This window comes from Tribolium castaneum, chromosome 3, assembly GCF_031307605.1.
Source record: "Tribolium castaneum strain GA2 chromosome 3, icTriCast1.1, whole genome shotgun sequence".
NCBI lineage: Eukaryota > Metazoa > Arthropoda > Insecta > Coleoptera > Tenebrionidae > Tribolium > Tribolium castaneum.
The window spans coordinates 8,953,024-8,968,191 of record NC_087396.1 but is presented as its reverse complement, the minus strand read 5'-3'; the positions used below and the strand labels follow the sequence as shown (position 1 = coordinate 8,968,191).

General features: G+C 33.7%; 1 protein-coding gene across 1 annotated transcript; it reads right to left on the bottom strand.

Annotated features, from left to right (window-relative positions):
* Positions 1-2,627: 2,627 nt before the first annotated feature.
* Positions 2,628-5,591, bottom strand: LOC135265733 (uncharacterized). Its single transcript, XM_064355763.1, has 2 exons — positions 4,194-5,591; positions 2,628-4,134 (listed from the first exon to the last, which is right to left on the bottom strand). Exons 1-2 carry the CDS (start codon positions 4,969-4,971, stop codon positions 2,807-2,809), a joined length of 2,106 nt encoding a protein of 701 aa, XP_064211833.1. The 5' UTR covers positions 4,972-5,591; the 3' UTR covers positions 2,628-2,806.
* Between the last annotated feature and the right edge of the window lie 9,577 nt (positions 5,592-15,168).

Sequence of the window (15,168 nt, the reverse complement as noted above, 5' to 3'; positions counted from 1 at the left end):
TTTAAAAATAGTTCCTTGTTTGAGTTGTTCATGTAGGCATTAAAACGAGTTGCAAATTTATCTTCAAGTATATTGTATGATGTCGATAATAATTCTGTTGAGTCATTTAATTCAGTAGTTAACAAACTTGTTGGGGGTAAAAGAATAAATTTTTCAGAACGCGGTTCTTATCATGGAAGATGCTTTGCGGCAGTCGTAAATGTAAATAACAAAAACAAATTTGTATTTAAAATTATAGAGAAAATATCAGGGAATAGTGGAATTTACACCACAAAATTTTCAAATCGCTTATTAAAAACCAAAGAACTTCAAGCTACAAAATTAAATAAAAGAAAAATTCGTATTCAAAGTGCAGATTCGGATTATGGTGCGACTAATGACTAATGAATTGGTCAACGTAATAATGAGCAGTGGGATAAAGAAAGAAATAATAGATTAACGGCTAGTAATTTCGGAAGAATTATTAATATGAAATGTACGACCAATACAGCGAATGCTGTAAAAGATATCTTGTATCGTGTGGGATTATCTAAATTCAAAAAATTACCCGAACCACTACAGTGAGGAATTGATAATGAAGAGAAAGCAAAGGAGAAGTTTAAACAGATCACAGGTATAAAGGTAGATTCATGCGGCTTTTTTGTTGATAAAGAAAAAAATTTTTTAGGTGCAACACCAGATGGGTTAGTGGGTTCAAATGCTATTGTTGAAATTAAATGTCCATTTAGCGCAAGAAACACAAATATTAAAACTGCCATAGAACAAAAATTGATTAAATACTTAGAAATAGATTCTCAAGATGATAGTAAAATAGTTTTAAAAGAAAAAGATAATTACATGTATCAAGTACAAGGTCAGCTCCACATTACTAATCGCCAAACTTGTTATTTTATAGTGTACACCTCTACAGATTTAAAATATTGTATTATTGAGAAAGACGATAGTAAATATTGGAACGGAAGAATGATAGATTGTCTTGAAAATTTTTATATGAATGCCATGTTACCAGAAATAATTTACCAATTTACCATTACGCAGCATAATAAAAAAGGATTTGTAAATAATATTTCAAGTTTAGTTTTAGACATTTTTACATAAATACATAATATGATGATAAGCATTTTAATAATAATTATAATTTTTAATTTGAACAATAAAAGTAAAAAAAAACTTCCTCAGTGGGTTGACACCTTGTCGTGGTGAGGAAGCTCAGTAGTTCTATCACAGAACCTGTGCAGAACGAAGCTAAGTACAACCAAAGTTTTAATCATCTTTTTTTATATTTTTTTTAAAACAGGAATAATTTTATTGTTAAAAGTATTCAAAAAAATAGCGAGCGTGATTACTCGTATTTCAAAATCTCATAAGATACGTTGATAGCAGTGTCTACAAAAAAAAAACGTAATGCAAATCTATAGGTACCTAATTATTTTGTTAAAAAAATTAATTCCGAAATCATGTGCTTTAATTTTATACCACTATTAGAGAAATCGCTAAAATTCCTATTTGTGCCGATACATTTCTCTGTCTTGAACAAATGCAATAAAATTATTATCTTGTGGGTCACCCCAATGGTGGTTACCTCCAGCGGTGCGTCCTAAACCCGTCATAAATCTTCTTCCAGCTAGCTACGCATTCGAAGAAGGATGCATTAAAAGTTGCCTACTTACAATTTAATTTTTGCTTTATATCTAACAATTCAGAACAGTTAACAAAAATCTAAAATATCTCAAGTCTGTATTTTTAAATTTCCTATAAAATGGTTTTTTTAAATTCTCAATACAATGCACCGTTATCAAAAATTCGTATCAACTTCATTAACAGACATTTTATTTAATAAAAAAATATCTAGGCATTTATTTCAACCAAAAATGACTCTTCGACCTACATTTACTTATAAAGAAACACTGCAAATGTCAAGAAACTCTTCAAGTCTAAATTTGCGGCTAAAAACAGTAAAAACAGTTTACACGTAAAACGTATGCGCCAGCTCCCAGAGGGTCTAGAGCCTTAAGGCTAGGTTAAAAGGAATCTCGAACTCGCTCTCGGGGTGTCGATCATAAAACTGTCGGTCCGACCGGCTTAGGGCGCTTAAAATTCTGTGGTTATGCTGATGTCACAACAAAGAATGTATTTGTGATTTACAACATTACCTAGATTGGTCTTACTTGATATTTGTATGCCCAAAGAAGATGTTCCCAATTTGAACAGTTTTATTTTAAATTTGAAGTGTTTATTTAATGAAAAAGAAAAAACGTTCTAAAATACTGGTAAATCACGATAAAAAGAAACTAATTCAAGGCGTTCTCTGGATTGTCAATTTTTCGGATTACTCAATTAGTTTAATAAATATAATTTTAATTTAAGATTCGATTAACATATAGTCGAATTAAAAGATTTGACTGTAGTTAGGAACATAGGTCTTATGCAATGAAACATGCGTAAAAAAAGATTCATATATTTTCAAAAAAAATATTTTTTTTAACTAACAGAAATTTCTATATTTACATCATACTAGCTATTTACAAAAACCTAAAAACTATGTATCTATATGTTAAAAATTAAAAAATAACAATAAATGAAAAATTTAGACTTTCATGTATTTACAATGAAAAATGGTGGTAAAAATTAATTAATTAACAGAAATTTCAATATTTACAAGAACCTAGCTATTTACAACATACCTAACTATGTACTAAAAGCTAAAAATAAAAATTAGGCAATAAACTAGTCCTGCCGTCATGGATAAAGAATAGACCTAAAAAATAAGAGCCGGAAAAAAGTTCCATATATAAAAAATGCTTACCTATTTATTATCACGTATGGGCATATTTCTGATGTGTCGTGGATCAACCAATTCTGGTAACAAGGAATGGAAGTAAAACCTTTGAAGTTTTGGTAACATTTTTTCCTCCCAAAACTCATTATCTTTCATTACCCATTGTGTTTTTAAAGGATAATTATCTCCTAACCAAACACCTAAGAGGCAGGACTCTTTGTCAGCTATTTGTAGCTGCCCTTGAATTTGGTAATACCAATCGTGATTTTTATTGATTTTGAAAATTCTTGTCGCTGCTTCTTGTTTCCAAAAAGTTATTTTTTTTGAAATAACTGCTTCCTCAAATGACATTTTTTTCTGGAACGCGGAGTATGGGCACTTAATCTCTACAATGGAGTCCAAATCCAGAATTAGACCGTCTGGTGAAGCACCCAAAAAATTCCACTTTTTGTTGACAAAGAGACCACAGCTCACAATTGTTACATTTTCTTGCTGCATTAGCTGGAGCCTCGCTTTTTCCTCATTTACCTTTCCGTGGTTGATGGACGGCACATTTAAAGTTTTTATTTGATACAACAAACTCTTAATCGTATTGGCAGGACTTGTGGTAGCATTCATTTTACAAACTCTCCCAAAATTGGAAGCAGTAAGCAACTTTCTGCGTTCTTCGAGCCATTGTCCGGAGCCAGCTTGAAGCCTTGTGGACTCTTGCAGCTGAACTCTTTCGGCATCTGTTTTTTCTAATCCTTGAAGAAACGCCTTTTTGTTCTCTTCGAAAATTTCAGGAGTCATATCCGGTTTTTCGCAATTTTCTCCATAATCAGCATTTCCTTTATCGTTTGTCGCTTGCACTTTTCTTCCTTTTTTTCTAGCCATTTCCCACGTTCTCATTGCTTTCCTACGCCTTCGAATTTCCATGGTTTCTAGTAAACGATTGCGAGACCTTTTCGAAATTCTTCCAAGATACATGTGGGCATGTTTGCTGTTGAAAGAAACTACAGCTGCCATACATCTTGTTTCGTATGATTGTGACAAGCTGTAATTTATTCTTTTTCCACCAATGAATTTTGCTACTATGGAGTTAAATCCTTCCACCACATTATTATCAACATCGCATAGCAAGCTTCTGGAGTGACTTGCCAGAGTGCGCAAAATATTTTGAATTTGTCCCTTTAGTTCAGTGGAAATTGTGTCCCATGTGTTTGTATCCGTTTTTCGTTGGCAGAAATAATTCGCACAATCTTTGTGTTCTCCAAACACATGCTGGGCGCAATTCAAAATATCCTGCCGTAACCTTCCAGCCGCTGAAACCTTATCCGCTTCTTTTTTCCTGTATGTTATTGCCGCTCTTATTCCTGAAATTGCATATAAATTAGATTTTTATAAAATGGAGAACTTATTTTACTATTTATACCTGTGGACAGCCGCATGATTTTCCCTTCCAGCAGTTTCCTATTTTGTAAAGGAAACTTTCTGTCACCCACAAGGCTTTTGAGTTTTCCACGTAGATTGCGTAAAAGGTGATTTCGGCATTCAATTTTTTCAACAGTCAAATTGTTGTATGGGCGTCCCTCGATGATTTTCTTGTAGGTACTACTATCTCCGTCTCCAATTAGCGTGTTGTATTTGATGTTGTACATCTCGACACTGGTTTTAAATCCTTGTAAAATAATTTGCGACTCCATACTACCGGAACTGCCAATATGGTTTTTTGTACAAACATGATCAGTGGGAGAACGTTCTTTTTGACGAGAACAAATCATACAAAATTTGTTTCTGACTCCCAGATACAGGACTTTCCCAGTGTGAGCTCCTACTATGGCCGCTGCTCCAGTTAGCGAATTGAAATTTGACTTGTTAGAGCGTGTGCCCCATGTCCCATCAGCTACAACGGGAACTAGAGCACACCCATCTTGATCGATGGCTCCAATTTCCTTCGCATGAAGAATTTCTTCTTCGGCAGCTTCTTTCATTGTCGCTACAGCAGCTTTCGAAAAATCTTCAGAAACTTTGTTCTCATATTTTTTATATGTAGGGTATGACATAGAAGAAATATTCAAACAACACAAGAATTCTTCCAAGTTGTAGTATCCTCCTCCAATGGCGATTATACCATTTACTGCAGCCTCATTCAAGTTTCTTTCATTTCCAAATGGGTCTTGTGTATGAAGATGAAATTCACCATGGCACATATTGCATTTTAAAATAAATTTCGAAAATAAGCAATTGCGCACTTCTTTTATAACTTTTAAATTTTCCCAAGTGCATCCAAATCTGTGACCATGAGCAGCTATATTGGCGATATTTTTGAAAAGGTAAGCAAAGTTTACAATTCGGTTCCCAGTAACTTCAACATTTTTTAAATCGTTTGATGTTGATGGGTTATTAGAAGCAGTCTCAAATGACTTTCAGACGTATTAGGTGATGTCCCCTCCACATTCAACCCCTTTTTTGAATTCTAAAAACAAATTCAAAAATAAAAAGTTTATTTTTACTAAATCTCAAAAACTAATAATCATACAAAATTCAGTTCGTTAAATACCTTTTTCTGTTTATTCAATTTTTTCAAATATATTTTAAAATATGAAAGTATAAAGTATAGTAAAGTATAAAAAATGTGACTTACCCAGTACTTACAAAGAGAAGCAATGTTCCCTTTGTTTCTCTTAGTACTAGACAAAGTTCTTCCATTGCCTTTGGATCTAGCCATTTTGTAAAATGTCACTAAGCACAAACTCCACACAATAGCACAGCGAACTGTTAAACAGTAATTAAAAATTACCATAGTTTTGCACGTCTTATATTAGCAGAAGCTTCCCCCTACCACTTTAGGGAGATTCCAATGTAGGGGGTTGGTGTTTTCTCTTTTAAATAGCAATAACTATACTTTCCCAAGAATGTAAATTTTATAAAAACGAATAACGTATAATAACGAATAACACTCTAAATACCTATGGTCACTGGTAGAGTAGAGAATTAACAAAAAAATCTTTAGGTCGAAGAACACAATTATGCAATTGCTATTCATCTTTTTTTACTTAATTTTAATTTTATTTTTTAATTACTAAAAAGTGTACTGTCAAAAACAACAAGCAGAAATAATCGTGGGCAATACTACTCTATCTTTTCTGACAATGAAATGACAAAAGTGTCCAAAATTTTTTGCTCACTATTGTAGGTGTCATTTTTTGACGAAACAAAGTCGTGCGAATTTTTTTAATGCTATAATTATTATCATTATTATCAATTTTTATATTAAAACACAATAGCTCCAAAGCGTTATAGTTTAGGAAATAGTCACGCAATACGAGTTTACTGTTTTAAATTAAAGTTAGTAAACAAAGCACGTTAGTTAGGGTTTTGTTAGGTGCTTCTAGAAGTGACTTTTGATTTTTGAAAAAGAGAAACCAAAACCAATTAAATTTACGTTAACAATTTCTGGGTAATAGAAAATTAGCCTGGTGTGTGTTCACAAATAAAGTGCTTTCTAAATACCACTCTTAGATAAAGAAATTATTAGATAAACAAGTTACCTATTGTAATACCAATTATAAATAACGTGAAACCCTTAAATTATTATTAAGCGGCTAATCCCTTTTCTGGTTACATGGTTTAACTTTCTCTGGGTTGGTTGTTAATCTCGACCAAATTCCTTTTTCAACGGAAACAAAAGTCATTATTGTTTCGATGAATAAGACTAACAAGAAAGTGAGATGTGACAAATCTAATCATTTTTAGCAGGTACCTACTTTTGGGTCTGTTACTCAGACCCAGACCCTCCGGTCCCATTGTAAATCTTTCTGCGGATTTGTCTAGTCAACTGCTATAAATCATCGCCCAAGGAATTTTGTGCTTCCAATGAATTAAAATTTTCGCGATATTAAGCTTATTTTTAATAACAGAAAAAAATTAAAAATACCAAGGTGTTTAAAATAAAAATCTCTATCGATTGGCCGGAGAGTTTTTTCATTTTGAAGTCTTGGTGTCTTAATAATCAGTATTTTGAACAATTGTTGAAAAGCAAGTGTTTAACCTAAGAATTTCTTGAAATTATTAAATACATAGGGCACATTGTTCATATTGTAAAGTGGTTTGTGTCCAGTGTAATTTATAAAATTTCTTCTTTCAAGGAAAAGTCGGAAATAAAGGATTGTTTGATAATTTGCTAGAAGTCCGCGGTCGTTAGTACTATATTTTCGCTCTGTGGGAGGAAGTCAACTTTCTAACGAAGAAGGCTATTGGTTTTTCAAAATCTTCTTCTTTTTGCTGTAACACACCTCCTATGGCCACGTCAGAAGCATCTATTGAAATGCTTAATTGGGCTTGAGAATTTGGATAAACAAGACGAGTTGCGTTGACAAGGTCTTACATTTGTTGAATGCGGTTACTACAAAGCGATCAAAAAGTCCTTCTATCAAGTAAGTATAGAAATTAAAGGACTATGTCTCCGGAACTCAAGTCTAATGTCAAACAAAAACTGTCAAAAAATTAAGCAAATTAAATTATTGTTGGAATCTAGTTTTGTCCCATAGATATCATTTACGGGTGGTGTAGCGTTCGGGTGTTATTTATGTCACAAATTTAGGGCATTTAAGAGTGTACGTTTGAGGTAATTTCATTTTAAATTTTGATAGCAGGTTGATTATTAGTGTATTAGACACGACACCACACATACGTTCTCAAGTAATATGCCTGCTTGATTTTTATACTTCTTCATTCGATTTGATTGGAACACATTTCTTCGTACAACCATTCAACAAAGCGTTTAATGGTGTTTGTGTTTCAGCTGCTCGCGGAATCCACCTCCTGGGCTGGACCCTGAGTGCGAGAACTCCTTGGGATGCCATCAACAGGGGTGCTGAGTCCACAAGTAGAAGTACTTCTTGTGGGCGCTTACGAGGAGCACTATCCAGGAACATTTCTCCGGAGGCGAGGCATTTTTTATCGAGCACGTGGGACATGCATGTATCGAAAGTGGCACCTTCAGAATCGAAGGCAAATTTCAGAAGTCGAGAATCCAGAACAATACGGAAACGGTGGACAAAATAATACAGGACATGCGAGAGTTTTTGTAACCAAACATTACTACTCGCATACGAAAACGTAAATTGTTTAACGTTAATCCAACAATTAAAATAGAAAGAAACAGAACTGAGTTGGATCAAATCGGGATTGGACATTTCTCTGAAAAAGAGGGACACTATTAACCCCAATCTTTGGCGTAAATGATGAAGTTTACAAAGTCATCATATAGACCAAAATGATTTTACGAGCGAAGGTGAAGCGGTCCGATCGGCTACGCATTGGCGTGCGTATCGAACCTAGCCCAATTAAATAAATTGTCACGTTAAAATGTGGAGGATAGACTTAAATTTTTGATATAACCTTCCACGGAATATTTAAAAACGTCTAGTCAAAGAATTTTTCGTTTCAACCCTCGCGAAAAGGTTGAAAACACGAAAATTATGTGTTTTCCCAAAATCGGGAAGAGCTAGGAAAAAAGGTTTAAATAAAAATTGTGAAGCAAAAAATTCAACATTAAATACCTCTTGAATATTGTGGATATTATGCAAATTAACAGAGTTTGGGGTGGTTAAATGTTAAGGGATGATGTGTACAACTGTTAAAAATCAGCACAAACACGTGATTGTTATATGAAATTTTTTGCTGAATGTGAATTTGAAGGTAATTGTTGGATTTGAAATTGTCTTTTTTGGTAAAAAAGGCGCTTTAGCGCAAAATGTACAAGAACCTACACTTGCGTTTAGACCTTCGTTTCTTCTTTCTGGATAAAGCTAGAAACTTCATTGTTCTTTAATATATTCCTCAATTAATGCAGGGTCTAATTTATACACACAAGCTTCAGTTTTTGCAAAAGTAAACAGAAAATTCCAGTTTTCGCGTAACGTGTCATGTTTGTGTAGTGAAATTTTCACGATGCGCGCACGTTTTTTATTTTCATAGATAGACCCCTACATAATCGAGATGAAATGAGGCTAATTGTTCAAATAAATGTTTGGTGAAAGAAGCATTTCGATATCATTTCAATATAATCACCGAGTTACTGCAATTTGTTCCTGCAATAGGCGGTCGAAGTGGACAGCCCGACGTATTTTCCTTTGTTTGTCGTGGTGCCGCTAAATTACATACCATTAATCAATTTGAAACGAAAATGAGCTGTTTTTGGACAAGCGTGAGTCAACGCTTGAAACTGCAAGGGAAATACGACGCGATCCCGAACGCATTTGCGATAATTTTAAATTGCAATAATTTTGTGAGTGATCGGAATGATTGTTACACCAACACTTGATTTGAACAATATTAGTTGCATTTACGTCCTAAATTATTTGCAACTGGTTAATGTTTTAGAATTTATCGACATTACGCCAAAGGAAAATACGCCACCTGTTTCAGAAAATTTAAATTTCAATTACACGATGAGTGTTACAGCTAGCGAAATGATTCTTTCACCAAACACTTATTTGAACTATTCGCTGCATTTCATCTCGATTATGTTGGAGTCTATCTTTTAAAATAAAAAACTTTCTCGCACCTCGAAAATTTCACAACATAAACATCACATGTTACAAGAAAACTGGACTTTTCTCCGTTTTATTTTGCGAAAACTAAAGCTCGTGGGTGTACGTTCGAATCTACAGCCATTAACGAGTGTTTTGCACAAAAATGAAGTTTCTAACTTTATCCGGAAGGAAGCTACGAGCATGTAAACACAACATTCTCCAATTTTCCACATTTTTTACAAAAACTGTATCATAATGAAAGCAATTCTCAATCACAAAACGATTTCGGATTCGATCTCCGGAGGAACGTCCGGAGTGTTTTGAGATGGACTGCTTCACGATTATAATTTGGAGAGACGAACAAACCCAGAATCCCAGACGCGATACTTATGGCAACAGCTGACTACAGCGCTTGCTCAAAGTCGTCGTAAAATCATTTTACCCAAAGTGGATGTGTAACAAAATGTAAATTGTAAAATGTAAATTTGGAAAAAAATACAAAACGCGTAAATTTGACCGATTATAAATTTTTCGAAGAAACGTTACATATCCTTTTCTTGCACCGAGTCTTCAATTTATTGTAATTCAGCAATATTGAAATGTTATTTCAAACGTTTTAAGACATAGGAAGTGCCAAAGGGTTAAAAGTGCATGAGAGTAGCGGTCGTTGTAAATCTAAGGTCAACAGAATGTTTTTGTAATTTACCCATTTTTTCCTATGAGTATTAAAATTACAGTGGTTGAAACTATTTCTAAGTACCATCGCGTTGATCAATTGGGACGTAAATATAAAATGCGAAAACAATATTGTTGCATCATGTATTTTAGTATTTTTTATTCATCATGAAAAAAATTATACGAATTATTTCTTTTAAACTCTAATTGATTTACGTACCTAGTTTACGTACATACATAGATAGTTCATTTTTTTAAATAACCAACTGTCAGTGTCAAAATTCTGATAAAGACCAGACTGTATCAACCTAAAAGTTCATGTCCAAACCACTTTTGAAACTGGATGTATTCTGTACTTGGCATTTTGAACACCAGATTTGACATTTTTGAAATTTTGACGTTAGTGTTAGTCGTTAATTCGTTAGTCTAAAGGTAGTCTAAAATAACTAAATGTGTTGTTGTACGTGTTTTAAATTGAAGATAACTGAAAAATTTGGAAATTGAATTTGCCAGGTAAAAAATTACACCAACTTTAACTCAAAAAATTACTATTTATGATAATGCCAACCTGACAGCTCTTAGACAGTTGATAATAAAAAAAAAACGACTATACATGTTACAAAATATTTGAAATTCAAAATGTTCCGTCACATAATAAGTATTAAGACATCACATACGATGGCGTTGCCTTAGTTAACACCTACTATGTCTATTAAAAAATCAATGATGTTTTATCTTAATTTTTGTTCAGGTTCAAGTTTAAATTCTAAACGGTACACAAATGCAAATAGAAACCGAAAGCCAGCGAAATTATTTTATTGACCAAATGCAAACTCATTCACCTGAAAGGGGACCTAAGAATTTCTTACTTACAATTTTATGACATCCGGTTTATCTTGTAGCAGACCACGGTTAGCAGAGACAGGGTTGCGCCGTAACTTTTGGCCAATCAGCAGACGACGCGCGAATACGTCACGAGATTACCCTTTTGAATTTCGTATGTGTTTACATGCATGTTTGTGTGACTTGGAGAAGATTATAATTACGGGACATGAAAATTGTAATATACAAGGCTATTCCAAAGATATGGCGCCACACTTTAGGGAGGTTCTTGCATGATAAAACGTTTGTATACCAACCGTTAGTCGAAAATATGCCGTTTCTCCCCTGGAGCCAGTTTGGTCCACATACGTATTGCTATTTTGTTTATATTAAAAGACTTCGATATTTATTAGCTAAAATGTAGCTTCTAGAGAGGTTTTGAGTTAGGGGTAATTTTATTTTTGGTCGTAGTACCTAGTAGCTTTTGATTTTAAACCAATTTAATTTAAGTAAAGAACATATAGATTCGTCTTGGAAGGCGAGAGTCTAAAACTAGCATAATCTTCGTTTTAGGTTAGTTACATCATAGCCTTAATTAGAACTTTAAATAGTACTCCCTGCTTTTTAAAACCACCCCAACTCAAAAACAAATCTACAATTATAAGTTTTCTCTACTATTAGATTAGTTTTCCCTTTCTAATATTTTTTTCTAATAATGATTCAAAATGTAGGAGGTGCTATTTAAAATGTTAAAGGAGTGGCTAGCGACTAGGAGATGAAGCCTAAACATAAACATATGTAACGTTGGTTTTGACCTCTACCTTTGCAAGTCAAATTGAAGTATTGTTTGTTTAAATCAAATGGGCTTAAAATTAAAGGCTCCCAATGACTAAAAATTTCAAAATCCACCCCCAATCCAAAAACAAATCAACAATTTTTTACTATTAGACAAGCTTTTTCTTTCTTTTCCAAAAATTGAGTGTTTTAAAATAGGGGTGACTAGCGTCTAGAGAATTCGGGGATGTTTTCAAGGGTTGAATCAAAGGGGTTAAAAGTCATACCAAATGATAGCCATTATTAAGTTGTTTATATGTTGAATTTCAAGTCGGTCGTATCATTTTAAAGCCCTAGTCTGCAAGGTTTAATTGGAAGATGCTTTTAAGGGTTGAATCAAAGGGGTTGAAAGTAATACCAAATGAAAGCTATTATTAAGTTGTTTATGTGTGTTGAATTTTAAGTCGGTCGGATTACTTATTGGTTTTGCAAAATTGAAATTCCCCTCCTAGTGGTGTTCCTGTTTTTTTTTCACTGCACTATTACCAAGCTAAACAACACTATTAATTAAAAAAGTTATCACCACTGGGTTACAATCGTTATTTTTTGTTGAAAATCATAAAAAACACGATGTAAACAACACGTTTGTAATCTTGTGACGTATCAAGGTGGCGGTTCTCCCACTCCTCCACAGAGCAAAGAACATAAAGGAAGGGTTGCCAACAATTTCAAAGATGAAATCGCCAATAAATGATGCTGATGTCACCCAATTTTGTTGCAAAAACCAATATTAATGTAACCATTTTAAACTTGTTTAATACTAGGTACCATATTACTAATACAAAAATTTATTTTGCAAATATTTATTAAATTCACAACGCAAATAAACAATATAAAAAAACACGAATAAGTAAAGCTACAGTAACGATTAAGTAGATAGGTACTTAAATATCAAAAAACAGTTCCAAACTGTCAGTCTCTGTATCAGTCTCTATGCAGGTAGCGGAGGCGTTTTTTTGTTTATATACAGGTTGTCCGGAAAGTCGCGCACCTCGTTGAAAGAGAGTGATTGGATGGTCTTCCAAAGTACTGAAAAAATGTTAAAAAAAATCCCACATGCACCGTTTTTAGATCCGAGCCTACACAAATTTTGAAAAAAGGCAACACTGCTCAAAGATAGAGTTCCCAATAAAGGAACTCTACTCAAAGATACACATAAAAACTGAAATTAAAAATTATAATTGAAGTCTTGGATACCATTACAAGACGTTAGAGTTCCTTTATTGGGAGAGTTGGGACACTGAACGTCAAACCGAGCCAATTTTGTATTATGTGGATAAGGTATATATTTCTATCCTTTTTTATTAAAATTTTTGTTAGTAACTTATGTCAGAGGTTTATGTCGAAAATAATTTCAAGGTTATAATTTTTGTCAAATGCATAAAATGACATAATTTTACGTCAAATTTAATCAGGGACGTAGAAAACGTAGAAATTTTGGGATTACTATTTAAAAAAAGAAAATAATTGAATACCTATCAATATTAATGTTCACATTTCTGAAATTTTTCAATATCTATTTTAATATTAAATACATAACTTAAAACATACTTCAATGCTAAAAATGCTTTTCTTTCAATTACAATTTTTAGTTAAACATCTCGTCCCAAAAATTGATCATCAAGAACCCTTCATATTTCCTGCCGTCTTTTTAAATTTTCTAAAAAATGATATCGAAGATGTTCTCGTATGAAAAACGTAACAACATCGTGAATTCCCAATAACTTTATAATTTGAAACAGTAGCTAAAGTTCACGTAGATGGCGGTCAAGCAGTAACAGGTTCAACTTTCCTAAAAATTAGAACCAATTTTGGGTTCAAGTACCTACGTATTTTGTAAATGCATAGACAAAATCCCAAAATCTCATAAATTTTGTACATAACATTATTTCGACAATCCACTTTTCCAAATGCTTGTTAATAACAAACGTAAAACTTGGCAGGAAAGGTTCAATTTCTCTCTCTTTCATCGATAATTACCATTTCTTAAAATTAAGGAAAAAATGTTTATGATGAAGAATTTAGACGTAAAATTCTTGTACTTACAAAGAAATCTCTTTTAAAATTTGGAGTTTATATAAAAAAAACAGTGAATTGACGACGACTGCCAGTCTAAACCATTTCTAAACGCAGTTAGTCGACGAAAAATGGAAACATTTTTTGACAAATTTATTTGACTTTTCGCCAAATTTCAAGTGTAACACCACTGATTTCTATCCCAATTTGTTTTTTTATACATTCCAACCGACGTATATGAAACAAAATTTCGAAAATTGACATTCAGTGTCCCAACTCTCCCAATATAGGAACTCTACAAGACGTTAAACACATTTAATTTATAGTGTTCAAACCCATGGTTACGCCGTTGTAGTATTGTTGTTAGTCGGATTAGTTCGCCCATTATCGTAATTTTTATTTATGTTATTGAATGCAACAGAGCGGTGGACAAATGCTCAAAGTTTTGTCCATCTGCTTGGAGGCAAGCATTTGCTCGACGAGCAATATTTCCGGAGTGATTGTAGCACTAGCGGCACGAATTCGGTTCACGAAATCCTCACGAGTTTCAGGGACTCCAGGTCGGTAAACCATATTTTTTAAATGTCCCCACAAAAAAAAATGTAATGGTGTAAGGTCAAGAGAGCGTGGCGGACAGGCTATAGGACCACCTCTTCCGATCCAACGATTTTCAAAATTTAGGTTTAACCATTAACTTCAACCGAAAAATGTACTGGAGCTCCATCCAACTGCAACCACTGAAGGACTTTGATAGCTACCAAAGGAAGTTCGTCTAATTGCTTGGAAAGGGCTTGTTAAAAAATTCAGAAAAACATTTTTGTCAACTCGGGGGGAAGGGGGGGGGGGATGAATGAAGGGACTAAGAATGTGATTATTTAATATTCCTGCCCAAAAAAGCGGTCCTGATGTCCCATCACACGCATTACTCTGGGTTTTTCAGTGGCCCAATAATGATTATTGTGCGTGAACGTTGCCTCATCTGTCCACAAAACACTTTTCATAAAATCCCTATTTTCTTCTATTTGTTGAAGAAGCCATCGACAATAAGTTCTTCTTCTAGGTTAGTCTTCATCACGAAGCGCTTGCACTTTAGTATAGTGATACGGGTGCATTTTTTCCGATTTTAGCACTTCGTGGACGATTGATTTGGGTAGTTCGAGGTTGCAGCTAAGTTCTCTTATACTAATTGTAGGGTGGTTCTGGACTTCCTCTAAATTTGCTTCTTCTGTAGCAACGGTTTTCGTACTTCTGGGCCGACCAAGTTCTCTTGGTAAAGGCTCCAAACAACCAGTTGTTCACATTCTATGGTCGAGTCTAAGAATAACATTTTTGTCTGGATGCCGTCGATTTGGGTATTGTACGGCGTACTGACGAGCGGCTTCACTTGCATTTCCAGCATATTCACCAAACAAGAAATACATGTCACAATATTCATTGTTGGAAAACATTTTAATTTTTCACTGACACTCACAGACGAAACGACAATTTTAATGATATTATAAACAAGCACCGTAACCATGG